Here is a 26,902-nt window from a genome sequence, read left to right as displayed (position 1 = left end):
CAGTGTGTTTTGCTGTTGTTCTGCCATGTTTACGTAAACTCTGACTTTTTAAAATGCACAAGTTTAGCTTCTTAAGAAGCTGATGGTGCGTCATTCGTATGCCAATAAAAACAAGAACATGCTTGGAAGGTCGAATGTGATGGAATCATTTTAATAATCGTTCTTTCTTCAATTTCATTCTTTTTGTGATAAATTAGAGCCAAAATCAAACCTGAATAACTAGTCTGATTATCGGCTCTACTGCCTAGAGGAAAAATCAGAACAGCTGATCTCACTACAACGCTGATATCCCACATCCTGGCTTCATTCAACACCAGAACCCCGCTCGCCGTCTTCATAGAAACAAAACCCCAGTGGGTCATCACAACTCAGGACACGACAGGATCTACAGCACCAGAAACTCCAGGACTCTCTTGTGTGTTCTGACTGGTTGTAATCGTATGGCTGATCAGCTTACTCACACATCCGGGGACAGAGAGAGTCATCCGTAGCTAAAACTCAACACAAATCAACATTTTTCTTGTTTCTCATCACATGGGATCTCTAGTGAACACAACACATCCTAAACAGCAACACAGACTGATATAAATAATATTAATGCTCTTGCAATAAAAGCTAAAAGGCAAACGGATCCAATATACTGATTATACCCAAATGTGTCACCACCTCCACCTGACAGCCTGTAGCTGATTGTGTGTGTGTGTTTTGGGAACCCTGGTGTAGCAGGTGTGAGGATTACAGCAGAGAGAGCTCATCTCACACACGTCCACCATGGGTCCAGTCACTTTTAGCATATGCAGTGAAATTTTCCGACAGCAGGCGTCTGGTTAACTCTTCTCGCTGGTCTGCAGCATGTGCTGTCTGGTTGATCCGGAGCTGGTGCTGCCAAGAACAGAGCCCCTAGCCTGTTTCCGGATCCAGTCCAGCATGCAGAACCTCAGCATCAGGAGGAAACCTGGAGAACAAAGCAGAGCCAAGATGCAGGAGCAGCTGATAAAAGGTGTGTAACGTCCAAAAGGGTCAATTTTCACCTAAATATTGACAACTTTCTATTTGGTCTTCCAGAACCAGAAGGTTCTGTTCAGCGTGTGTTGACATTCCATGAAGACAACACATTCAAACATTCCCTCCCAAGGTCCTACACTCCAGACGTCAACATTCGTCACTGTGAACAAGTGAAGACTCCATGACTTTTACAATAATCATGTGTGGTGATCCAACAAGATGTTTAAATGAAATGTTTGAATGACCTGCGCTTAAATCAGTGAATTTAAAATGAATATTGTTCTTACAACGATCCATTTATCTCACAAACCCGCATGTGTTTGATTTAACTAGTTAATCATTATCTACACGCATACACATCTTCATAAGATACAAAATAAGGCTAAGGGTCACCTCACATAAGTGTTTTAAGCCATTCTTATTCACAGTGTTAAGGACCTTGTATTTGAAGGAAGGCGTGGCTTTCTGAGGGATGTTGGTAAATACCCAGAAACGTGTCAGATTCTGATCTGCCAGAGTACGCCAGAAATCACAACACTGGTTTAATTAAACAGGATTTACTTCTCGATTGATTAAGTTTCCAGCTGAACCCTGATTCAGCCAAATTGGGTAAGAAGCCTCTTTTGAAACAATCTCCTTTGACCTCCTGTCAAAGCCTCGCTGCAACGCTGCGGCTGAAACCACACAACCAGCCCTTCTAAGAGCCAAACAAACATCAACCTTAGACGCAAATAAGCATTCCAGCTGTCGACCTTCTCCTCAAGGGATCTCAGACCGGACGGGTCTTATCGGAGCTATCTACGGGTTCCTGATATCAGAGTTGACTCCACCGGCAGTGACCACCGACACCCCCCCCCCCGGATCCAACGAGAACCTCCACACCAAGGGTGCGTACACTTGGCACGACAGATTGCGTCTGATGCTGTTATCAATGAACAACTCTCTAGTTTAGAACCAAACAACAAATTATTTTGCACCCAGATTTCACATTTTCTCTCAGATACAAAGAACGGTTGCTACAGCATCTAGCTTCCATCACAACACCTCACATCCACCACACCACACATGATTATTGTAAGCTTATGAGTTGTAAAAGTCATGGAGTCTTCACCCGTTCAGAGTGAAGAACGTTGACGTCTGGCATTCATGCAGAGAGTGTAGGACCTTGGGAGGGAATGTTTGTTTGAATGTGTTGTCTTCATGGAATGTCAACACACGCTGAACAGAACCTTCTGGTTCTGGAAGGCCGAACAGAAAGTGGATCTATGCTGTAGATGAAAGGCCACTGTGTAGGTCAACATATAGGTGAAAATGGACCCTTTTGGACGTTACAGGTGACACAACAAACCTAATCTAGTGGAACTGTTTCACCATTTTTATTCTTAGTTTGAGTTCCCTGCAGTCACGGAAACCCAACACACACCTTGTGAGGAGTTTAGGATGCAGGACAGGAAGAGAATGACGTCTGATAGCGGTCCAAAGTCCAGGAAGGCCAGACCCCAGGTTGTCCCGAAGAGGCAGCTGAGACCCCAGATGCTGAGAAAAGCCACGCGGTTCTGCTTCCACTCATCTCTGGTGCGGATCTCCCGGTAGACCAGGAACAGCATGACCATCCCCGACAGCACCAGGATGGCCAGAGTTGTCAAATTAGTGAGGCAGTGAGCCAGAAAGGCCTTGTGGTCCTGCCACTTCATCCAGCACCTGCAAACAAAGTAATAAAAAACAATCAGTCAGCAGAAATCAAAATTAAAATCACAGTTTGTGTCAGTTTTTCATTTATTCAGCCTCCAGCTCTGAAAAGTCTTACATCAGGTACGGATTGGAGACATCATGAGCTGGAGCCACCTCTGTCAGTCCGTAAACACCTCCCACTGCAGACAGCACAACAACTGGGACAACTGGGACGCCTGAAGGCAGCATAAAAGGGTCAAACATGCACATGCTTTTAGTTTCAGGAGATTTAAAAGTAAATGTCCAGAAATACTCGTTCACACACTCACCAAATCCCACCAAGTACCACACACAGGTCTTTGGGGAGGGTCTGAACACCATGTGGACCAACCAGAAGGTGTGGAACACTTCCACACCCATCCAGATAAAGGAGCTGAGCAGGGAGTAGTGGAGCAAGGCCCCCACCCACTTACACACGCTCTCGCCTCCAACATTGGCCAGGACCCCGGTAAAGAAGAAGAGCAGGCTGAGGGAGGCCAGGGACACGGCTAGGCCCAGATGGATGGGTATGGACTGCTCCTTGGACCGTTTCCTGATGGGAGAGAGAAAATCATCTGGTTAGAAAAAGTAAACAAATGTGTTAAATGGCTCATTTTAAAGTACTTTTACTTTTTCCTGCAGAAAAAGACGATGAGAGCGACGGCGCTGATGAAAGACACGGCACAGCCCACAGATGTAATGCAGGTGAGAGCCTGCAGGTGGCGCACCGGTCGAGGCTGGAGTTGCTGCAGAGGAAGACGGAGAAATGAGCTGAGCAGCAGGGACACCATCTGTACACCTCTCCTCAGTGGGGTTCTTGTATCAGTCTCTGAGCTGTTCTTGTTGTGTTAGATAATAGATGGCAGCACATCTGCAGCACGCCTCACCACCAGCACCGTGAAGTACGTCAGATGGTTACACAAGCACTCCGTGTCTTCGTCTCCTCTGATTCGAGTCTCACATCCATCCCTCACCCACTTCACCTGCCAGGGATCTGCACAAAGAGACCGTGTGTTTAAAACATCCGACTCGTGTTACAGAATTAGAATAAAACGATTCGTTATCTCCGTCTTGAAGAGCTCCCACCTCTCCGAGTGTCCCAAGAAACACACGTCCTTGCATGGTTTTTCTGAAACAGAAAGAAGCACATTTTGTGGTTTTAGCACAGTTTAGTTGTACCGGTTCACGTGGTGCGCTGTAGAGAAGCTGCTGAGCACATCTTGTTTTTGCAAGACATGAGGCGAGAAAGGAAACTCAAAGGTGGTTTAGGGTGTTATCTGAGGTAGACGGGAAGACGACACCAAACTAACAAGGTGCACCTCTTTTGGAAGTGTTTTGTTTTTCTTTAAACATGACCCATTTCTGATGGCTCAGAGGCCAAATACACGTGTTATTTTTAAAGCTTTTGTGAATCTGCTTCGAGGATTTAAAACACCTCAAATGGAATTTGCACAGTGCATAAACAGGCATGACAATGGAAGCAACAGTAAGTGGAAAGTCAAAACACGAGGAAAAAATGAGCCAATTAGCATTTTTACTTTTAGAATCTCAAACTAAACAAAAGCTGTTGGACGTAAGAAGAGATCAGACATGATGAAGCCTGTCAGGCCAGAGCAAACGAACCCGAGGAGAAGTAAAAAGGTGACGAACGTGATCGGAAGTGAGTCAAAGCTTTGTGGATTTACTGAAAACACAAAGCTGCTTAGGAACCTAAATGAGCCTTTTCTCTAAACAGATGTTATTCAGGAGGTTACCTTCATTAGGTTAGATAGTAGTTATTAGTATTATATAACTTTCAAATGGCAGGAAGAACCCTTTAGGCAGCTGGGATGGACAAACTTACAGCTATGGCGTCATGTTTAAAGCAAATCTTTATTGGGTCAGACAGACCGGTGATGATCTGATTCTCCACCGTGATTTCCACCACATCATTGAGAAGCCGGACCTCATCGTACCCCTCCTGAAACACACACAGCGTCATGTTCCCCTGCCTGCATATTTTCACATGAAGGATCGTATTTCTGACAGACAGAGCGGGGCGTGGTGTTTGAGAGAAAAAGGCAGCAGATCGGAAGATCCGTCACCATCTTGGTAAAGTTTCCTCGACGACTCACCTGGAACACGGAGTTGTTCTTGTGGAAAGTGATGGCCGCTTTGCTCACTTTCGCAGTTGGTTTAACGTCAGGAGGGATGAAGACGTAGGGTGTGTTCTACAGAAGGATCATAAGACAGCCAGATGTTCAACATCAACATTGTTTATGTGGTTATTTTAAAGATAAGAAAAGGAAGAAAAAACACAACAACACAAGGATTACAAGAATAACCTAAAGGTGTTGGCTGAAGCCTCGCTTTTTATGCCTACCCTGTTTACAAAATCTATTTTATACTTAGAATGATGGAACAAAATAAAAAAAAAATGTAAAAATTGAAATTGTAATAATAATAATAATGAACGATAACAAAAATCAATCGGAAAAATAAACACAATAGCCTTAACATGAGTCAATGAATAATATTCATATAGTTTCTATGGATATAAATGCTTTCAAGTGTAGCGACTAGTGAGTTGGGACACCATGACTTAAAAATGAACAGCTAGTCAAAGTCTGGTGCAAAAAGTCTTTATAATTATGACAAAAATCCAAAGAAAAGTGTCTTAATGAATGTCTGAGCGACAACTCCTGCCTCCCTACAGTTGTGTTTGTGTGCACCACACCCCCCGTTAGTGTACACAGCTGTAATGAGTAGATCTGCGTGGAGATTGCTGGGTACTTCCTTAAATGACTTTATTTTAAGGTAGCGTGGTGAAAAATGTAAGCTTTCTATTCCCAGCTTCTACTCGTCAGTAAAACATGGCGGACTTTCATGTGGCTAGCCTCTCACCTATTTCAACTCGATCACCCACGTGTTGGATTTGAGCGAGTCTCACACTGACTGTTTAAATACAGCAACAAAATAAGCGCATGAAAAGTAGAGGCACAGTTTTAGAGGCGTAGAATCATCTTCTGAATGCCTCTGGGGCCGAATTAGTGAGTAAACCGTATGCTGGAATAAAAGAAGTCTCTAATCATTTCCTCTCTAGGAATTTCATGAGAAATAAGAGGATCAGTATTTTCTTTTTTAAAGAGCAAGTCACTCCAAATCAACATTTTTTTTGCTGATAAACTATATAAATGCGTGTCTAATCGTGCTGCAGACACGTGTAGTCAATAATTCGGCACTTTAGTGCATCTTAGTTAAAATTTAAAATTTCTGCCTAAAACTGTCAGTGTTGAACCGTCGTCAGGTAAAAACTCACCACTGCATTTGAATTTAAATCTGCCGTCGCTATTGGCTAAGAGGTACACTATGATGTTAGATGGTACATTATGATGTCACAATGTCGTGAGTGTGTGTGTATTTGTTAGTGGCTCCATCCTCTCGGTCTGCTAGGCAACATCATTTGTTGCATTTATCAAACAGAAAGTGGGAGTTGAGTAAGAATCTGGTAGGGGGTGACTTGCTCTTTAAGCATCTAATGTATTTCAGCTATTGTGAGTTTCAGAAAGAGGTGGGGTAAAGTGCATCACAAAATGCAGTCACTGACATATGAGATAGTGGGGCAAAAATATATTTGGCAGCCTCTTACTGTGCATGTTGTCCCACTTAGAAACACGAGAGGTCTGTAATTTTCATCATAGGTACAATTAAACTGTCAAAGACCAAATGTAAAAAAATATCAGGAAATCACATGGTTTGATTTTCAAATAATCTATTTGTATAATGGTTCAGCACATAAGTGCTTGGTCGATAGAAAAATACTTTGTAATGATTTTTTTGTTGGCAGTGACAGAGGCCAAGAAGATCAGGAGCCTCATTTATCAAGCTTGCTTACACACAAAACGGGGTCGGAAATCTGCGTAAGCAACTTTCCACGCAAACTTTGGGATTTATAAAAGAAAACTTAGCAGAAAAATGTGCACAACTTTAAGTTGACTAAGGACCTGGCTTACGCACATTTTAGACATGGAGAGCAGCTGCAGTGCTGCTGCTGAGAAGGATAAAATTATGAAATTCGGCAGCATTATCACTTGTACTGCTTCGTTTTCACACAGAACAAGACCCCCCACATGCACACACGCACACACACACACACACAGCCTGAAGCGCAGAATACGGAATGCATAACATCAGCAGGGGGACAGATTGAGGCAGAATGTCATGTACCCTGGCTACTTGGCCAAAAGAGATCTCTGTTTGGCCAACTGGTTAGCGTGCATGACTTTCACCCGGCAGTCTGGGGATCGAATCCCAATCGGACCATTTTTTTTATATCTACCACAGATCTCTCTGAAGAACTCACAACATTGACGGCTTCAGCAACGCTGTGCCACTCTGTAGCTTTTATCTTATTTGTTTTGCAAAAGCACTTCCTTTCATTTCTCCACCTCACCCACAGGTACCTCAACTTCTGCTTGTGAAACAGCGCTGCCTTGATCTGCGGTCGCGATCTTAATGGCGGAGCGCTGCAACGAGCCGGCTTATGTATGTGCATGAGATCCACAAGGCACTTTGCATTGACCATTTATGGCAGAAAGTGGGCGTGGTGAGGGCGGGATGTGACTCAGTAACACCTGAGAACCATTCTAGGAAGTTTGTGATTTATGAAGCTGAGATTGCGTGCAGCTGTGCGTACTCCATGTTTGATAGATCACAGACCTACTTGGCGTCAGTACATTTTTTTTGCTGAGCTTAAGTACGGTTTTAGTAAGGGTTCTACGCAATGTTTTATGAATGAGACCCCAGGTCTTCACCAGGTTTGCACACACTGTAGCTGGTCTTTTGGCCCCTTCTTCCATGCAGATCTTCCCTATACAGCTGTGATGTTTTGGGGCTGTTGCTGGGCAACAGAGTTCTGTCGCCCTCCTCAGATCCTCTATTGGTCTGGAGACTGGCTAGGCTGTTCCTGAACCTCGAGATGCTTTGTACCTAACCATTCCTTCATTGCCCATCCTGTGTTTGGGATCATTGCCATGCTGTAAAATCCAGTCATGTTTCTTCTTCAGTGATAGGAGGGTTGTGCCCAAAATCTCATGATACACTACCCCATTCATCATTTCCTTAACACGGATCAGTCATCTTGTCCTCTTTGCAGCCCTAAAGTAAAACGTTTCCACCCCATGCTTCATAATAGGTATGATGTTCTCCAAACACGACGAGTGGTGTTTATACCAAATAGTTTTATTTTGGTCTAATTACTCATGACGTTCTCTCAATCCTCTTCTGGATCGTCCAGGTGGTCTCGGGTAAACTTTAGATGGTCCTGGACATGTGCTGGCTTAGGCAGGAGGACCTAGTGTGGTCATTAGTACCCCATGAGGTAAGATCTTGCATGGAGCCCCGGGGCGGGGGTGATTGTCAGTGATCACGTTCCATCAGTTGCTCTTCTCACCAACCTACAATCCTACAATTGTACCAATTGTAGGTTGGCTCATCCCAGTCTTGCACAGTTGTTCAATCTTGTCCCTGGTGTCCTCAGAAAGCTCTCTGATCATGGCCATGGCGGAGGTTGGAGTCTGACTGTTTGAAGGTGTGGACAGGTGTTTTTTACACAGATAACGAGTTCAAACAGGTGCCATTAATACAGGTAACAGATGGAGGAGAGAGGATCTTCTTAAATAAATAACAGGTCTGCGAGGACCAGAATTCTTGTATTGTTGTAGGTGCTAAATACTAATTTTCTGCTTCAGTATACAAATAATTTCTTTAAAAAATCCTACAATGTGATTTCCTGGTTCTGTCTCTCATAGATGACGTGCATCGATGATGAAAATGACAGATCTCTCTCATCTTTTAAGTGGGACAACTTGCACAATTGCTGGCTCCCGAATACTTTTGCCCCACTGCACATGTGCTTTTGAGTCTTCTGTCTTACTTCTGACTGGAAACTGGAGCCACTGGATTTGTTGTCGAGGTCAAGTTCGTATTTTCTCGAGCAGGGAAGTTCGGAGTTCTGATATCTGCTCCGACGAGGAAAACAAACACAGTTTTAGGATGGAAACGTTACAGAGGTTGTTTGTGTATCACACACTATAAAAACATTAGACACTTCCTGTTTGTGGTCTGAAGCTGCATACTTGATTACAACAACATTAGCCGTGGTGGTCAGGGCCATCCTGAACGAGGAAGGGTGTTGTCAAAAACACCTGGAGTGAGACCTCTGCAGTGAGTTTGACAAAAGTGAACAAAAGGGGGGAAATTTACCTCATCATGTAGGAGGACCAGTCTACTTGTTGTTCACACAATAATTCTGCAAGAAAATAAAAGAGCGTGACCATAGAAACTAAAATTCTTAAGCTTTTAAGGTTTACATCAAGTTAAATATACAAAGTGCTGAATGTAGCAAAACCTTCTGATCCTCCCACATTATTCTTGTTTTATATAAAAATAAATAACATCTTACTGCAGTTGGCATGGCGTCCCTCGAAGTTGTAGCCTGCCACTGTTTTATCCGTAACTAAATCATTTCGGATCTTCGCATTTACAATCCCATAAGTAGCCTCAGGGTCGTTGGAGCCATGAGTCAGGTCAGTGCAGCAGGAGTTTCCTGGACTTGCAGGGGAGCAAAGAATGATGTTTTCTCCTCCGATCTGCAAAAACAACCAACAAAATAGGCAAAACAAATAAAACAATGATCAAGGAAGGAAAAAACAAGCAATATGCAGCTGAGGACTCTGTCTGATTCACCTGAAGTGTCAGCTGGTCGAGCAGCGGCTGCCAGTGCAGACAGAAGTCACTGTCCTCTTCTGACTCGAGTCCATATTTGTTGAGAGGAATCACATCGAAGTTCGTACACTGGGATGTGATCTTCCCGATGACGGACAGAGAGCTCTCATTGGCTGAAACATAGACGCCGCTGCAGCCTGTGGAGAGGTTGATGTTCAGGCTCATCGGGTTCCTGCCATGGCGCCAGGTGCCACAAAACTCCAGGAAAAGATCATTTTGACAAGAACCTGTTGAAATAAGTTAAACTGAAGAACGCAACAAAAGAATTAAAAAATAATCTAACACAAGAGTAGAAGGAGTCACCACTCGTCTAGGAAAGGTGCTGGATCAAAAAGTGGAATAATCAAAATAAGAATCCGCACACTTCAATCTGCGATGTAGGAGATTATTGGTCAAGCTTTCGGTCAGAGACCTTCACAATTCCTGATGAAGGTCTCTGACCAACAGCTTGACCAATAAACTCCTACATCGCAGATTGAAGTGTGCGGATTCTTATTTTGATTAAAAAAATCTAACATAAAAATGTAAAAAAAAAAAAAAAAAAAAAAGATTTCCACTTGGTTTTGATGGTTATTTTAAGGAAATCTGAAATGTTTTGCTGCTACTTTAACTCTACAAGTATAATTTATACAGCACTTATGCAGATTTAAGTCACAACTATGATTCATCAGTGTCACGGAAGCCAAACCCTTAGGTTTGGGGTTAGAGACTAACCCTTACAACTCAGTACAAGTGAAAGTGCACTGGTGGCAACCAAACAAACTCACAGAAATAAAAACATGCCACACCTTTATCCAGGAGGATTATAAATCAGTGACCAAAACAATGATTTTATTCAACCTAAAACATGCTTAAGCACACGTATAGCGAGGCAGAAAGAGCCTTTTGCAGCACCAGGATGTGGTTCCACTAAAGACCTGTAGTGTTAAGACAATTTCACATATTTGGTTTTCTGGCTGCTTTCTAATCTTCAACATTGTATAAATGAAATGTTAACTGCTACTGTCACATTTAGGATTTTTAAAAACACATTTAAACTCAGAAAAGCTACGCTACACCATGGTGCAACACAGCTGTGATGGAACAAGAGAATATGAAGAGTTGTGGAGTTTTTATTTTACCAGAGGACAGGAGGAGGATGAAGAGGAGCATGTTCTTTAGATGGTTCATCAGTCGGGCCTCCATGGTTGACAACTGATATGGAGACACAGAAAAAGAAAGAGGAACAGTTTAATCCTGCATGTGCAGAGAGAAGAGCTTTTCAGCAAAGACACCAGCTGGATTACAGTAAAAGCCCAGTGATCACCTACATCCTAACGATAACAGCCAAACTTCAGCAGAACCTCAGAGTATCGTTCCAGCTGTCACTATGTGCAGACACACTTCCGGCATGAAGCCAAAAGTCCCCCGAAGCAGCACAAACACGACATAATAAAACATTGTTTTAATGATACTATTCTTATCCAGCGGCCTGGCCTGTTATCTGTGCCCTCATATCACTGAATACCAACGAGTTCAGGCCCAAAATACACACAAGGACCCTTGTGTGCTCTTATCAATGGAAACACTCCTTTCCTTTAACTGCCATGAGCACGAATGAATCAGCAGTTCACTCTTCCCATCACTCTTTCACAAGCTGATTCTTCTTTTACCAGCTAGAAGGTACCATAGCTCCATAGATAAATGTTACATAAATGTGTGTATGTATGTTATATACACATATGTATATCTATGTATAGGGTGCACAGATCTATCGACCCCAATCTCGTTTTTTTCTTTTCAAGATCGGTGATCGGCCAAAAACTGCAACCGGTGCTCCCCTAGTTAATGTTAAAGCAAATCATTGCTATAGAATCATTTTTTGGACAAGTGTGTCAAAACTAGCCTAGTGAACTAGACCAAATTCTTGCTTTGCAAAGTTTGGTCTAGGAACGCTCCACTGGAACCTCTGCAGCCCCAACAGCATTCTGGCTGGCCAATCACAGCTCTCTAGAGGGGTTTCAAACACATAAAGAGCTGTGATTGGTCCATAATGGTGGGCCAATCATAGTGTTCTATCTGCTTAGTGAACAAATCACAGAGCTTTATCCGCTTTGTGGGCCAATCAGGGCACTCTATATGCCTGGTGGGTGGGATGATGCAACAGAGTGAAACAAGAGTATGTCACATTCATTGTCCAGTGGAATGCGGAGATCATTTGAAAGACAACGGTAGAACCCGCCCCACAACTGAGAGCCGTCAATGGAGTGTTGCCAGACTAAATAATACATTTATTTAGTCTGGCTTGCCCTGTAACCCTGTTACAAAATTAGAAAAGAAACAAATATGTAGTTCAAACAGCAATGCTAAATATGTTTATTTATATTTGAGAACATTACCTCATGTCCAGTTCAAACTGGTATTGTTTCATGAGTATTCACATTGGTTTTCTCAATAAAAGGAAATTGAAACATATGTAATCTGCTTTTAGTTGAGATAAAATCAGTATCGGCAAGTCAGGTTTTTCTCAAGATTGGTGATCGGCCAAAAACTGCAATCGGTGCACCCCTAATTAGGGCTGGGCGATATGGCCTAAAATCAATATCTCAATATATTGAGGATTTCATCTCGATAACAATAAATGGACTACAGGGATGCGCAGAGAAAATATTACATGTAGGAAGTAATGTGATGCTTCATCATTCTAGACCTTTATTTCAACCTGGGACTCATAACAAATTTGAGCTGAAAAAAAAAGGCTTTTCAAACTATTAAAAAACAAACGTATGTATTTTGGAATAAAACTATTTTTCACAGATTACTGTAGGCTTGTGTGTGCTATAGGAGTCAGCAGCACCGATACCATCAGCTGGCTTCAAACGTTAGCATAACCATTGCGTTAAAGTACATCCCACCAACAGGAAAGAAGGAGATCAATTCAGGATCTCTACAACCGGTAAGTTCACCTCCAAAGAAGACAGCTACGTGAAAGAAGAACCATGTGTTGTGTTTTGACTAGAGTTCACCGTACATGTCTCTTTTTTGTGCGGGAAACAGTACCGCTAAAAACGAAGCTTCCTTAAAAATGACCACTTTATATCACATGAATCATCATCATCGTCTCCAGACAGACGTGCTGTTTACCTTCATACAGCAGACATTTCTGTCATTTTCAGTTTCAACCAAAAGTTACCAACCACAAGTTTCCCAACATCCATGTGAGAGCACGTTTGCCACATTTGTCAAAAAAGAGAGACGAAACTGCTCAGACAGCAACTCTACACCTTCAACCCTACGCGTGTGAAGGTTGTGAGCGTGAGCACAGGTGGAAAAAGATGCAGACGATATTACGGGGGAGAACTTTTGCACATCTCCTGAACATTAGCAGACAGGAACTAAGAGGACAGGACAGGAACCAGAGCAAAAACAGAAAGGTACAGAGAGAAAAAAAGATGAAACGAAACATAAAAACTAAGTAAGACTGAACACGGGGGGAGTCGGGGTCAGAATTTGATGTTTTGATTCTTTTTAAAGCAGGGGTCTCCAGCCCGTGAGCTACTTTGACAAAGAATAAGTACCGAAGAGCTACCACCATCTGATTTATTCACATGTGTGAATATGCCTACTATGTTAAGAAAATGCTATGCTTACTATGTTAACATGCATGTATTCACTAGTTGATTTCTCAGTATTTTAATACGTCAATATTATATAAAAAAGGAAGAAGTGACATTCTGATATTCAAACTAAACAAACCATTTTGTTTATTAACTAATCAGATGCTTTCAGATAATAAAATACAAATACTTCTTGTGAATTATTTGACTTTTTTTAAGAACAGATCAGTAACATAACTTTTTGAGCACACATCTACTGTTCCTGTTCAGTCCCCGACCCTGTGCCCAACGTCAGGTTTCAGAAGTTTTGTCATCAATGAACAAAAACTTCCAAAAACGACTGAATGCAGTTTAAAGAATATTTAGAGTTTTCTCATAAAATGAATGAAGCTTAAGGTTTTGTAAATAAAATACAAGCTAAATGTGATGAAAACATAAAATTCTACATTGTTTGAGCTGAAGTGAAAAATATAAAAACAGAAATAACATTTCTTATTGCTTTCCTGATTTATTTAATCATTTTTATGTTTTTTTTTGTGTTTTTTTTTTTTGCTAATGAAAGTAAAGTTTTGCTTCATTATTGAATAACTGCAGGTAAATTATGCTTTGCTGCATTTATTGCTGACAATATTAAGGTTGGGGGTTTAGTGATAGATGTAGTTAGTTTTTTTTGTGTGCAATAATCAGATTTTTATTTTGCTTCCACAAAATAAATTTTAGATTAGATATTACAGAAAACGAGGACGGCTTGCTTACAAATTTAAAACCCGCCCTTCGTTTATTACGAGTCAGGATGGCTCGCTGGATGCTTCCAGGCGAGGGACTTTCAAGTGCTTCCAGTAACTCGTGAGCGACGTGTTGGAGACCCCTGCTTTATAATCCAGAGTATTCCCACTTTCAGGGATTATGCATGCTTGTTTAGAAATCCATACTGTGAAATAATGTAGGCCATATGTCAGTTATGTTTACTGAGCCCGTGCCCTGTCCCAAAGAGCCCCATGTAATTTGAATTGGGCCCGCTCAGCATCAGCCAATAGCGTTAGACGTCCGCTATACAGCCTGCAAACACTCCTGAATGTGTACGCACAGCCACTCGCGCAGCCGCTCCAAGAAGAAGAAAGATGTCAACACATGTCCTGCTTTACAAAGCAAACGTTTACCCAGTAGGCAGTATGGGGCCAACTATAATAAATAAATTGTTTCCAAACTAAAACAGACAAAACTGTTTTACCCAGACTCTTTCTCACCACAGCTGCATACACAGAATTAGAAAACTGCTACCCAATGCTTTTGACCAAACAATTTTGGTTTTGTCATTTCCTTTTTTTTACAGTTCGACTGCAGATGTGACGTTTAGTTGTTCATGACTGAGAAACGGCTGTTATAAGCAAACAGAGACCAACAATGGTGGAGTTATTTAGCAGGAGAGTGGTTGTAAGCCAATCTGGAATAGAAAGGGCTAATGTAGAGAAAATACAGCTGCTGAAAATATTCACATTAGGATTTTTCCTTACCCTGCAATGTGTATTACAATATGAAAAAATACGGGAATTTTCAAAGATGACTTGAACAGAACTTTATATTATGCGGCGGTCCGTTATTCCGTGGGAGTACCACAGGCTGTGAAGCACATTCTTACAAATCAAAATGATTTTCAACATGACACATTCCTCCGTAGGGTGGCCGGGCTCAGCCTTAGAGATAGGGTGAGGAGCTCGGACATTCGGGAGGGACTCGGAGTAGAACCGCTGCTCCTCCGGATCGAAAGGAGCCAGTTGAGGTGGTTTGGGCATCTGGCCAGGATGCCTCCTGGACGCCTCCCCGGGGAGGTGTTTCGGGCATGTCCTGCCGGCAGAAGGCCCCCGGGTCGACCCAGGACACGTTGGAGAGGTTACATCTCCAATCTGGTCCGGGAACGCCTTGGGGTCCTGCCGGAGGAGCTGGTGGACAAGGCCGGGGAGAGGACGGCCTGGAGCTCCCTAGTTGGGATGCTGCCCCCGCGACCCGGACCCGGATAAGCGGAGGAAGACGAAGACGAAGACGAAGACGAAGACATGACACAATCATTGCTGTAGACACAGTAAACGCTTTTGTCAAACTTATTGGAAATGCAAAATATCGCCCAACTCCCTGTTGGAAGTGGCAAAAAGAACTTTGTACATCCTCGTGATTTAATATCCTCCAATAAAATAGTTAGTCCACAACAAGTCTTGCGTCTGCAATCCAACAATTACTTTGTTTTCATCATAACTTCCATTAGCATCCTCATTACAGCACCAACCCTGACGTGTAAGCTTTCAACACCTTACATGGTCCAATAGGTGAAGGGTTACCACCCCCTGCTGGGGCTGAATCTTTAACTATTGGCTGATAGGTCAGAAGTACCGCCTCCAATTCTCACACATGTATCTTGAACCATTTGCAGCATAGTATTTTGTTTACTGATGCATCAAATTGCCAATGAAATTAGGAAAATAATGATATCTCACATAAGGAACCCTCGTCTACTTCTGTAAACTAATTAAAAACGATTGTGACTAGTGGATCACTGTTCGAGTTCCTTTAACATTAAACGAGAACACGTTGAGTTCATTCGGCAGGACCTGCGGCGTGAGTACCGAACACATGTACATTGCAATAAGAATGTTTGAACGGAACATTTTTTCAGCTCCAACAAAAATTTGATTTAAGGCAACACTAGGCTAATTTATTGAACTTCAGAGAAGTAAAATATACCCTTAGAATAACAAGGTTCTTGCTTGCACGCAACCCCTTCACATATGGCAAAACCCAAATAGAAATCTTAATCCTGACCATAAAATCCTTGTCTCAAAATGTCTAGTGCTTGAAAAAACACGTGAGTTAGATCCCTGCAAATAAAACATCCCTTTTCGATATGTTGAAGATTAAGCAACAAGTTATACTTCTGAGGTTTTAGCGGAACATCGGTAAAAGAAGAGAAAACTAGTAAAAAAGATAAGCCTGCAGCTGCACGATTTCCTTTGTCTTCCTTGTTTGTTAGACGGAAAGCTCCATAATCAAAAATCTAGTAGGTAAAAAGTCACAGGGGAGGAGATGGCACAGGCGTTTTGGTATGCTACAGCAGACACCCCAAGCTGCCTTTAATTCATTTACAACTAGACATATGTGCTTTTGAATTCTAGGACACCTTTAAACGCTGTGTCTGAATGTTTCTAGTGATTTGAGAGCACATTACCCCAGTGCTGGATGATCTGCACTGGCTCCCGGTGCAATATCGAGCTAAATTTAAAATCTTAACTCTCATTTATAAGGCCCTCCAGGGCAGTGCCCCCTCTTACATTACTGCACTTTTGCACAGGTATGCTCCATCTCGGTCTCTTCGCTCAGCCGAGCAGGAACTTCTGGTGGTCCCCCGGTCGAAATATCGATCGAGGGGTTATCGTGCTTTTTCTGTTTTGGCTCCAACTCTGTGGAATGAATTGCCATTAAGCATTAGGCAGGCACCGTCCCTTCAAGTCTTTAAGTCTCGTCTGAAGACTCATATTTATTTGATTGCTTTTCAGCACTAGGGTTCTTTTGAATTGCCCTGACATTATGGTTTTAATTCTTCTTCTTTTTAATCAGGATGCTTGATTTTATTTTGTCCACCATTTGTTTTTAAATGATTAGTCTTATTCCATTATCTCTCTGTATTTGTAATATTGCTTGCTTGATATTTTATGATTTTATGTTTTTATCTTGCTTTTATGCCCAGGTACTGGGAATGTTTTTATGATGATGCTGTTCAGCACCTTGGGCTTCTGATAACGTTGCAGAAGGTGCTCTACAAATTAAATTTGATTGATTGATTGATTGAGTGTTTTTTGCAACTTTTTCAAATAATTACTTAAGGTCTATTTCCATCTTTTCTGCAGGTTCTTCTTTTAGTCCTGTTGAGTTTAAGAGTTTAGTTTTGTTTGCAACTTGGCGGTCCACTTGGTGCAGATGTGAACTAGTTTAATTTTAGACAATTATTAAATAGTCTTTCAGGCTTTGGTATAAAACCACAGCGAACGTTCTGTAGGGCAACAGGAGTGATATTCACACCCATCTGGGACTTACCCCGTGTATCATTTGTTCTTGTCATTTTCAGCTGAGACCAAAAATTTAACAAAAGATTTTTTATTTTTTCTGTTTTAATTGGATGCAAAAAAAAAGAGAAAGAAAAATGTTTAGATTATCATATTTTCTTTTTTAGTCTCAAATTAAAAAATATGATATTGACTAAATTTGGTTTTAACTTTTCATTGCTTGGGTTTATGTGGACAAGTGTTGTGCCAATGAACTTGTTCAGAACACGGCTTATTAGGCGTTAACGTTTATATGAAAGGAGTTTACATAGACATGATGATCTTAGTAGGTCAACTTCCCTTGGCTTATTGAAATAATCACGTGGGAGACCACATAGGAACAATAAATGTATAATATGTTGTAACACTCAAAATGAAGGTCAAAGTAAATGATAAATGACCCACACTTGTAAAGCGCCTTTCTGAGTCAGAGGACTCCAAAGCGCTTTACACTACAGTGTATCATTCACCCATTCACACACACATTCACACACTGATGGTGATGAGCTACAATGTAACCATGGCTGCCCTGGGGCGCACTGATAGAGGCGAGTCCCTCCAACCACCAGCAGGCAAGGTGGCTTAAGTGTCTTGCCTAAGGACACAACAGCAGAATTCTCTGTTGGGAGCTGGGATTGAACCTGTAACCTTCTGATTACTGGACAACCTGCTCAACCTCCTGAGCTACTGCTGCCCCAAAGTAACAACACTTAGGCTATCTTTCACCTTTTCACAAAGTAAAAATTCCACTTCTAGATAGTTTGAATAGATGCACTGTTGGCTGGGCACACACACACACACACACACACACACACACACACACACACACACACACACACACACACACACTGCATCAAAATGTTGGTAAACTCAAAGATCCTGTATGGGGTTCAGACTATCTGTGTGAAAACAGCTGAAGGAACTTTCTTTTTATGAGACTAGTTAATAGAGCAACTAGTTGCTTTTTGGTTTTTATTTTTATATCTTCAACTCTATTAAACATCCACTTAATTTAATTTACTTTGCAAACTGGCATAATGAGACCCATCCCTCTCTTCTCCCACGCCCGCTCTATTGTTGCAGAACAGCAGCCAGACATCAATTGAGCACAAGAATGTCCCCTTCTCTTTCACTTCCGAGCTCACGCGTGAGAACGGAAGTGAATAGGCATATCTGAAATACAGACTGGAACGTGCCTCAAATGCTGTAGCTGCAGAATCTCTCATCCTGAAAGTATTGGTTGTTCTAGACACATCTAGATGAAAGGCTCAGGTTTGTTGAGTAGAATCATGTTGGTCTTCTCATCAGGCAAATGCAACAAGCACCCCAGCCTCTCACAGCTCCTATCCAGTGCTTTGAGCCTTCCAGTACTCTCTTTTGTCATCACGAGTCGGCCTGACTCATTTGCTGTCGTCATCTTCAGAAGTTGTACCGACTCACTCATGACAGACTGTGTGGCAGATGAATCAAGCCCACTCTGTTATGTTTGAGCTATTGTTGGGTACAAAGAGGGCGTGAGTCTTTGTTTTCAGCCATTCTGACGATGACATCAGCAGGCAGGCTCGGTGTGAGACATATTACTATGAATTTTTTCGCTGAATCGAACAAGAGTTGTCGTTGTTGCCAGGGCTGCCCTTTGTCATCAGTTCTGTTCTTTGCCTTTATGGACAGAATTTCTAGGCACAGCGGTAGGGTAGAGGGTGTTGGATTTGGTGGCAGGAGGACTTTGTCTGTTTTCTGCTGCTGAGGTGATTCAGGCATTTGGTAAGGACACCTCCCAGGGAAGTAAAACCCTAGATGGCACTAAACAAAAATGAGCCAGTTACCATCTACCCTTCATTTTGTGAATGAGCGATTAACACACAGCCTTCCAGACTTTTTGTACCGCTGCTGTTTTTTGTTATTTAGTTAGAAAAATATTCCCTTTGCAGTTTCAGCTGTTTCTTCCATTTCTCAGAAAGTCATCTCTGAAAACAGTCCACTCTCTTCCTCCTGTCTTCTAACCCAGCGATGCCTGAGCGCAGAGGTAAAGCATACACCTCCATCCTTACTTTACTGTTGTTGAGAAAAAACAGCAAAGTATGATTCTACCTGCAGTTATTCACAACTGAAGCAACGTTTAACTTTAGTGAACAAATGACAAACATGAAAAACAAAATAGCAACCAGGAAATCAGGAAGAATTGTTATTTACTCAATCATAATTTACTCAAAAAAATACTTGAGATGTTTTATATTCTTTAAAAGTACTTTTGCACAGTAAATGTTCTTTAAATGACTCATTGTCCTGTCATTCTGACACATGTAAAACGATGAAAAGAATATGTCATAAAAATTGTAACCGTACATGCTTTATATTACAGTATATCATTTAGAGGCCGACCGATATGTTTTTTTTTTAAGGCCGATACCGATATTTAAAGAATTTTGTTGCCAATGGCCGATATCTAAAGCCATTAATGCTGATATATATATATATATACAGTGGGGCAAAAAAGTATTTAGTCAGCCACCGATTGTGCAAGTTCTCCCACTTAAAATGATGACAGAGGTCAGTAATTTACATCATAGGTACACTTCAACTGTGAGAGACAGAATGTGAAAAAAAATCCATGAATTCACATGGCAGGATTTTTAAAGAATTTATTTGTAAATCAGGGTGGAAAATAAGTATTTGGTCACTTCAAACAAGGAAAATCTCTGGCTCTCACAGACCTGTAACGTCTTCTTTAAGAAGCTTTTCTGTCCTCCACTCGTTACCTGTATTAATGGCACCTGTTTGAACTCAGTATCTGTATAAAAGACACCTGTCCACAGCCTCAAACAGTCAGACTCCAAACTCCACTATGGCCAAGACCAAGAAGCTTTCGAAGGACACCAGGAAAAGAACTGTAGACCTGCACCAGACTGGGAAGAGTGAATCTACAATAGGCAAGCAGCTTGGTGTGAAAAAATCAACTGTGGGAGCAATTATCAGAAAATGGAAGACATACAAGACCACTGATAATCTCCCTCGATCTGGGGCTCCACGCAAGATCTCATCCCGTGGGGTCAAAATGATCATGAAAACAGTGAGCAAGAATCCCAGAACCACACGGGGGGACCACAGTAACAAAGGTCACCATCAGTAACACAGTACAACAGCAGGGAATCAAATCCTGCAGTGCCAGACGTATTCCGCTGCTGAAGCCAGTGCATGTCCAGGCCTGTCTGAAGTTTGCCAGAGAGCACATGGCTGATAAAGCAGAGGATTGGGAGAATGTCATGTGGTCAGATGAAACCAAAGTAGAACTTTTTGGTATAAACTCAACTCGTCGTGTTTGGAGGAAGAAGAATACTGAGTTGCATCCCAAGAACACCATACCCACTGTGAAGCATGGGGATGGGAACATCATGTTTTGGGGCTGTTTTTCTGCTAAGGGGACAGGACGACTGATCCGTGCTAAGGACAGAATGAATGGGGCCATGTATCGTGAGATTCTGAGCCAAAACCTCCTTCCATCAGTGAGAGCTTTGAAGATGAAACGTGGCTGGGTCTTCCAACGCGACAATGATCCCAAACACACCGCCCAGGCAACAAAGGAGTGGCTCCGTAAGAAGCATTTGAAAGTCCTGGAGTGGCCTAGCCAGTCTCCAGACCTCAACCCCATAGAAAATCTGTGGAGGGAGTTGAAAGTCAGTGTTGCTTGGCGACAGCCCCAAAACATCACCGCTCTCGAGAAGATCTGCATGGAGGAATGGGCCAAAATACCAGCTACTGTGTGTGCAAACCTGGTAAAGACCTATAGTAATCGTTTGACCTCTGTTATTGCCAACAAAGGTTATGTTACAAAGTATTGAGCTGAATTTTTGTTATTGACCAAATACTTATTTTCCACCCTGATTTACAAATAAATTCTTTAAAAATCCTGCCATGTGAATTCATGGATTTTTTTTCACATTCTGTCTCTCACAGTTGAAGTGTACCTATGATTGAAAATTACTGACCTCTGTCATCATTTTAAGTTTGAGAACTTGCACAATCGGTGGCTGACTAAATACTTTTTTGCCCCACTGTATATATATATATATATATATATATATATATATATATATACGTATATATATACATATATACGTATATATGTATGTATATATACACATATATATATATATACGTATATATGTATGTATATATACACATATATATGTATGTATATATACATATATATATATATATATATATATATATATATATATATATATATATATATATATATATATATATGTGTGTGTGTGTGTGTGTATATACATTTTAGCAGCACATTGATTGTGAAAGAGAACTGAATTCACTGTAAGCAATATAAATTAAATAAGTCAATAAATCTCTTAATATTGAACTTCAAATATAAAACAAACTCAAAACATTAAAAAAACTGTGTGTTGGGTCCTTTGGGTCCTCTCTTCAGTCTAGTCGTGGTAGCAGTTGGCCACACAGGTGCCAGATTTTATTTTTAATCGGCTTTTAAAAATAATTTCGGCCGATATAGAAAAAATTGAATACATCAACCCGATATATCGGTCGGCCTTAGGGCTGGGCAATAAATCAAAAATTTATCTTTAGCAAAATTTCTGACTCTTATCGAGTAAATTTTTCCCATGTCAATACATTTGATTTTAAAAAATGAAAAGATGTGTGTAGATTGGCAACGTTCATGTCCCTTTAAGAAGCTGTACCACCTTGAGTCACGTAAAAATGGGACTCAACATAATATACATGACAGCCCCATCTAGTGGACAGCTTTTGTTTCTGCGCATACCTGTAGTTATCGTCCATTTCTCGTTATCGAGATGAAATTCTCAATATATTGTGATATTGATTTTTGGCCATATCGCCATGCCCTAGTCGACCTCTAATGTCATTATCTCAATTTGAGGCAGTATTGTCCAGTCTGACCTGTTTTAATTTAAAATTTACAATTAGTCGTGAGTTAACTATGGAACAAATGTGAATAATTGAGATTAGGTAATTTAGGGAGTGATGGATTAACAGCCCTAGTTGTAAATCTTTGGTATGAGACTCCAAAAGCTTTACTCATGCTCAAACTCCACTTTTTTCCTCCTGTATCTGTTTGTTTTTTCTTGTTTTTAAATTGAATGTATGAAATCGATGTAATGGAAGCTGGACACAAATTCACACAATATTTCACTGCTGTGCTTTCTGTTTGTTGAAAGTCAAAACATTTTAGAAAAAATGTTGGAACTTGTCACGCAACTACAATAACCACAGAGAAGAAGTGAAAACCTGCCGGATTTTAAACAGGAAGTGCGTCACCACCGTCTTGTGATTCCAACTTAGTAAAAAGAAAAACCCACATGTGCACCACCAGCTTCAAATTTTAAAACCGTGTGACGTGAAAGCTCTGGCTTAAGCGACATGTCTTGAAACGACCACTTCACGTGAAAGCTTTGTGCACGTCTCACCTGCGAGAAATACTGAAAATTGTGTTTGTGTCAGAGTCTCCAGCCAACCGGCTTCCACCTAGGACCACAACTCCCAGCAGCCCCTCGCCAGGATTCCCATCGTTCCCTACCTACGTCACCAACCGCTGGCTATATACAGAAGTCGCCTTCCATCTCAAGAAACAGTCATCGTTTCTTCGAACTCATGACCAGAGTTACCAACCCACCAGTTCTTCCAGCGACCTCTCTTCAACCAGTAAGCGCCCTAGCTTACTTTCGGAATAGCTCTGCGCTTCCGTTTCACTTCGGTCAGCGCTCGGGCATTCCTAGATTAAATCGCGTGCCGGTTCAACCCCAGCGCTCGCTCTCCCGCGTCTGGAAAGTCACGCACGCTACAGCTCAACTCCCACCAGTCGCTTGAGCGTTGTGACAGGTTGATGTGTGACAGCCCTTTCTCAGAACCAGCTCTAATTCACACACCTTGTTTTATGTTCAGCTGCTGGCAAAAGCTGAACTGATAATGACGCAACAAGAATGATTACAGCAGGTAAACTGAAGTGGATTGTTGTCTTGCTGTAGCGTTGGGCCTCCGTTTCACTCAGTCCTCCACCAGCAGCAGAGCGGAGCACAAAGAATGTGCAGGGCAGAGTAATCCGAGGAACAAAAGCCGCTCTTTGTTGTCAGGCTTTGGAGCTGAAGTGACAGCGAGCATGAATAAAGGTCAAAGATCACTGGCTCGCTCTGTGGTTGTTTAAGAGACGAGCAAAATGCATGTGTCTGCACCAGGTCTGCACGCACAACTAGCTGTGACAGGCTGCACAACAGGACCCAAATGAAACTGGAAGCTTTGGTCACAGTTAGATTTTACTGTGTTCTCTCTTTAGAGTAAACCCTTCCCCAATTCAAGATCAAAATCTAACAGCACATTGACCTAATTTACCAGAATACCATGAACATATTTCACAGAGCTGAGCGATGTTGCCCATCTCTGCCAACAACACCATTAAGGAATGTTCCTGCTTTGCTTTCTAGTGTCACAAATCTTGTAGCAGAAACAAAAGTATGTCTGTGCGGCAATACCACAACACATTACATTTGCAGCAACCAAGCAAGCTGCTGAAAGTGAGACTCCTCGTGTTTCCACTCACCGTTCACATGCAGCAAGCGTTAAAATCAAAACCAGCCAAGCTGCACCAAAGTAGAAACAAGAACTTTGGATGAAAAATGCTCAGTGAGAGGTATTATAGCTGATGTGGAATGCTCCCTGGGCTACATTCTTTGTAACAGCACCATGGTGATGATGCATCGTGCACGCCTGCACTTGTGCTTGTGTGTTAGCTCTGCGCCTCTGTTGAGGAAATTAAAGGAGCAGGTGGAATGCTGCAGATGTGTCCTGTGGGATTGTGACTGAATCAATAAAACAGCATACACACTGACACACGCGCAGATTATAGTCTGCACATTATCAGACTTCAGGTCACCCCGCGTGTGTACCTTAGGTGGGGTCATCAGGGTTAGTTTGTAGTCAAGAGCTTTCTTTTCCTCATTATGACAAAGCAAAGGGGGTTTTCTGCACTGACTCACTCATCTGCTGCAACGTTTGCATGTCAATAGATAGGACTATGTTTGACTTTCAGTTTCAGGTGACTTGTCTGATGTGCTAGCATGTAACCTGGAGCCTTACCCATGTCTGCCTCCTCTTTTCACACGTTTTTTACTCATGAGTGAAGCTTTTTGATTCTGCACCTAAGCAAAGCCAGGAAACCACAAGCTTACAGATGTAGACAGGCAGCAGGCAAGAACTGTACACAGCCTTTCAACCCAAACATCTAAGTAAGAAGGCTGATGTCTGTTACTGTAACCATGCGTGACATCGCATCATCATATATAATAAATGCTTAGATTATTCAAAAGAAAGCCATCACCTGTATAAAAAACCACCTGCTATTTAAATGGTAAAGTAGCTAATAAACACTCACCTTGGCCGATCTCTTCAGCACTTCACGTGATTCTGAAGTTCAGATCCTGCAGCAGGAAAACTTTTTTCCAGCTGAATGGTTAAAAAAATAAAATAAAATAAACACCGAAAACGCAGTTTAACGCAGCACTCCGCGGCGGTAACTTGGGATGGAAATGTCTGAGATAAAAGCGGGTCCGGTTGACCAGCGACGGACGACAAAAAGAGCTTAATTGATTGGCAGGTGGGACCGGGCCGATGTGTTCAGAACCAGCTAGAACATCACAAACAGAACGAGAGTAAGGTAAAAGGGTTGAGGAGCGAGACGCGTGTGGGACAAGCGCGACAGAAGACAGAAGCCGTCCGTCTCGGGGAGAACCTGGCTGGCGTGACGAACCACGCCGTTCTTTCAAAATAAAAGCCTGATCATTAAAATCAACGTTTTATGTTGTGTTAAAAGGCAGGAAAAAATTACCAAAAGAAAACAAATTCCCTTTTGTTTACCGATGACCAAAACACGTTTCTCGTTCTCCGTTTGTTCTAGGCTTGTGAGAAAATAAGAATAAAAACTGCGTCCATTTGTTAAATAAACACTGGTCCTGACATTTATATTCTTCTATGTAAATATTTGTTCATTTGCACTTACTTTCTGTCTCTTGTTTGCTCATATACATGTGATGTTCTGAGCTCTTATTTTTGAATCACGACCATTTCCGGTGTGGTGTCATCATGGCCCATCCTCTTGACGGCTGTCGGAGCAGCAGGGTGTCAGCCAGACAGAGGTGCGACTGGAAACGAGATGCTGGAGGGGATAAGGGAGAGTGGAGCAATCCAGACTCGTTTCAGCTGACTTTTACTTTTCCTCCATGTTCACGTGATGTCTTTGTCATTGACCTGTAGTCCTTTATTACATTAGCCTGTGCCATCACATCTTCTAATTGGATTTAAATGCTGATTAGAAAAGACCTTTTCCTTGAAGATCTGTTCTTTGGAGGTCAAATCAAGAGCCTGTAAATGATTCTCCAATGACCCTTAAGTACCCCTCAGGGCACTCCTCCTTGTCTAGACATATCTGTCATCCAGTCAGTGGGTTTATTAATAAAGGAGGGATGTGTCTTTATAGCAACTGTTTGTTATGCTGATGGATGTGGAGGAAGCAGAAACGGTTAACACCTTCTGCTTCAATAACACACGCAGCTGACGGCTGCATAGGTTTCACTTATAACCACCAACAACCTGATCTCAGACATGTTGGACATTTGCAAAAGCAAGACAACCGCACCTGGAAGTGGCTGACAGAAAACCAGTCAGCTTCTGACAGGAATGGAGCGTGGCGTTTAGAAGGAAGGTTGAAATCCAGCCGCCGCCAGCTCCACATAAGATTACTGCCTCCTTCCTTTAAACAGTACGTTCAGACTGTTACTGTAACTGTCCAAACTGCTATGGTTTATTCTCAAAGGAAACAAAAGATGATCACAGGTCTTTTTTGGTTCATGGATTGCACATTTCTGTAAGATGTAAAGGACATTTGATGACTGTCAGATACATTAACTGACATATACATTATGTTGTATGCCAAAAGTGAATATTTGTAGTGATGGCGTTTATTTTTGCAGACTCCAAGTGTTATCAAAAATATTCTGCTCTAAATCCTGACTCAGTCTGACAATTGTTTATTTATTTATTTTTATTTGCATCAAGAACTTTGTAATTCAAGCTCAGCTTTGATTATCTACTAACTTCTAACTGAATAATTGTATTTACTGCAAAACAGACAAAACTAAATAATGATTCATCAAAAACATTTTCTGTCACATTTTTTGAGCAAGCAGAGTAAAATTTTGTGCCACTCTTTTATTGTAGAAAAAGTAAGCTATACTTAATAAGACAAAATAAAACTCAGTAGTGTCTTGTTTGTCTTAGTTTATTAGGATTGTTTGGGTCATGACCTATAATTTTCAGACATGTTTTAAACAATTTTTGTGGCAAAACAGTTTCCTTTAATTAAAGCAGCAGCACAAAAATCTGATTTAATTTGATTATATGGCTATTTTCAAAGGGTATAATATTCCTTGTTATCTCGACCAAAACATAAAAAAAAATTCTTTATTTCAAACCAAATTTGTAATTATTTTCTACAAATAGCAAACAAAGAGACCTGAGACCTGTTTTCACCTGCTTTTGTAGAAGCAGGTTAGATTTATACAGCACGCGTCATTAATTAGAAATCCTGGATGTTTTTTTTAGTAATAAAGTAAACAAAAAGAGGAACTGAGGGAGAAAAGACAAATAGGGAAGAAGAGGCTCTCTCCAACACCTGGCTGCTCTTCAACGGTC

General features: G+C 41.5%; 1 protein-coding gene across 1 annotated transcript; it reads right to left on the bottom strand.

The window, feature by feature from the left end:
* Positions 1-691: 691 nt before the first annotated feature.
* adgrg1 (adhesion G protein-coupled receptor G1) lies at positions 692-24,726 on the bottom strand. The gene is made up of 15 exons (XM_015953952.3): positions 24,588-24,726; positions 10,602-10,674; positions 9,442-9,707; positions 9,158-9,344; positions 8,959-9,004; positions 8,630-8,714; positions 4,830-4,925; positions 4,559-4,675; positions 3,802-3,844; positions 3,603-3,709; positions 3,346-3,461; positions 3,006-3,268; positions 2,813-2,912; positions 2,429-2,706; positions 692-955 (listed from the first exon to the last, which is right to left on the bottom strand). The coding sequence occupies exons 2-15, from the start codon at positions 10,663-10,665 to the stop codon at positions 828-830; spliced, it is 1,896 nt and encodes a 631-aa protein (XP_015809438.3). The 5' UTR covers positions 10,666-10,674; positions 24,588-24,726; the 3' UTR covers positions 692-827.
* Positions 24,727-26,902: the final 2,176 nt, after the last annotated feature.

This window comes from Nothobranchius furzeri, chromosome 9 (genome assembly GCF_043380555.1).
Source record: "Nothobranchius furzeri strain GRZ-AD chromosome 9, NfurGRZ-RIMD1, whole genome shotgun sequence".
Lineage (NCBI taxonomy): Eukaryota > Metazoa > Chordata > Actinopteri > Cyprinodontiformes > Nothobranchiidae > Nothobranchius > Nothobranchius furzeri.
Note: the sequence above shows the minus strand (reverse complement) of the source record. Positions and strands in the feature narration are given on the sequence as shown.

What these genes read in the sequence shown, in the direction of transcription:
- adgrg1 (XM_015953952.3), bottom strand. Translation starts at nt 10,665, where the DNA reads ATGGAGGCCCGACTGATGAACCATCTAAAGAACATGCTCCTCTTCATC. An exon ending in CGTACTTCACGGTGCTGGTG is followed by an intron (nt 3,462 to 3,602) that starts GTGAGGCGTGCT and finishes CTTCCTCTGCAG; the next exon opens with CAACTCCAGCCTCGACCGGT. An exon ending in CATCCTAAACTCCTCACAAG is followed by an intron (nt 956 to 2,428) that starts GTGTGTGTTGGG and finishes TTTGTTCTCCAG; the next exon opens with GTTTCCTCCTGATGCTGAGG.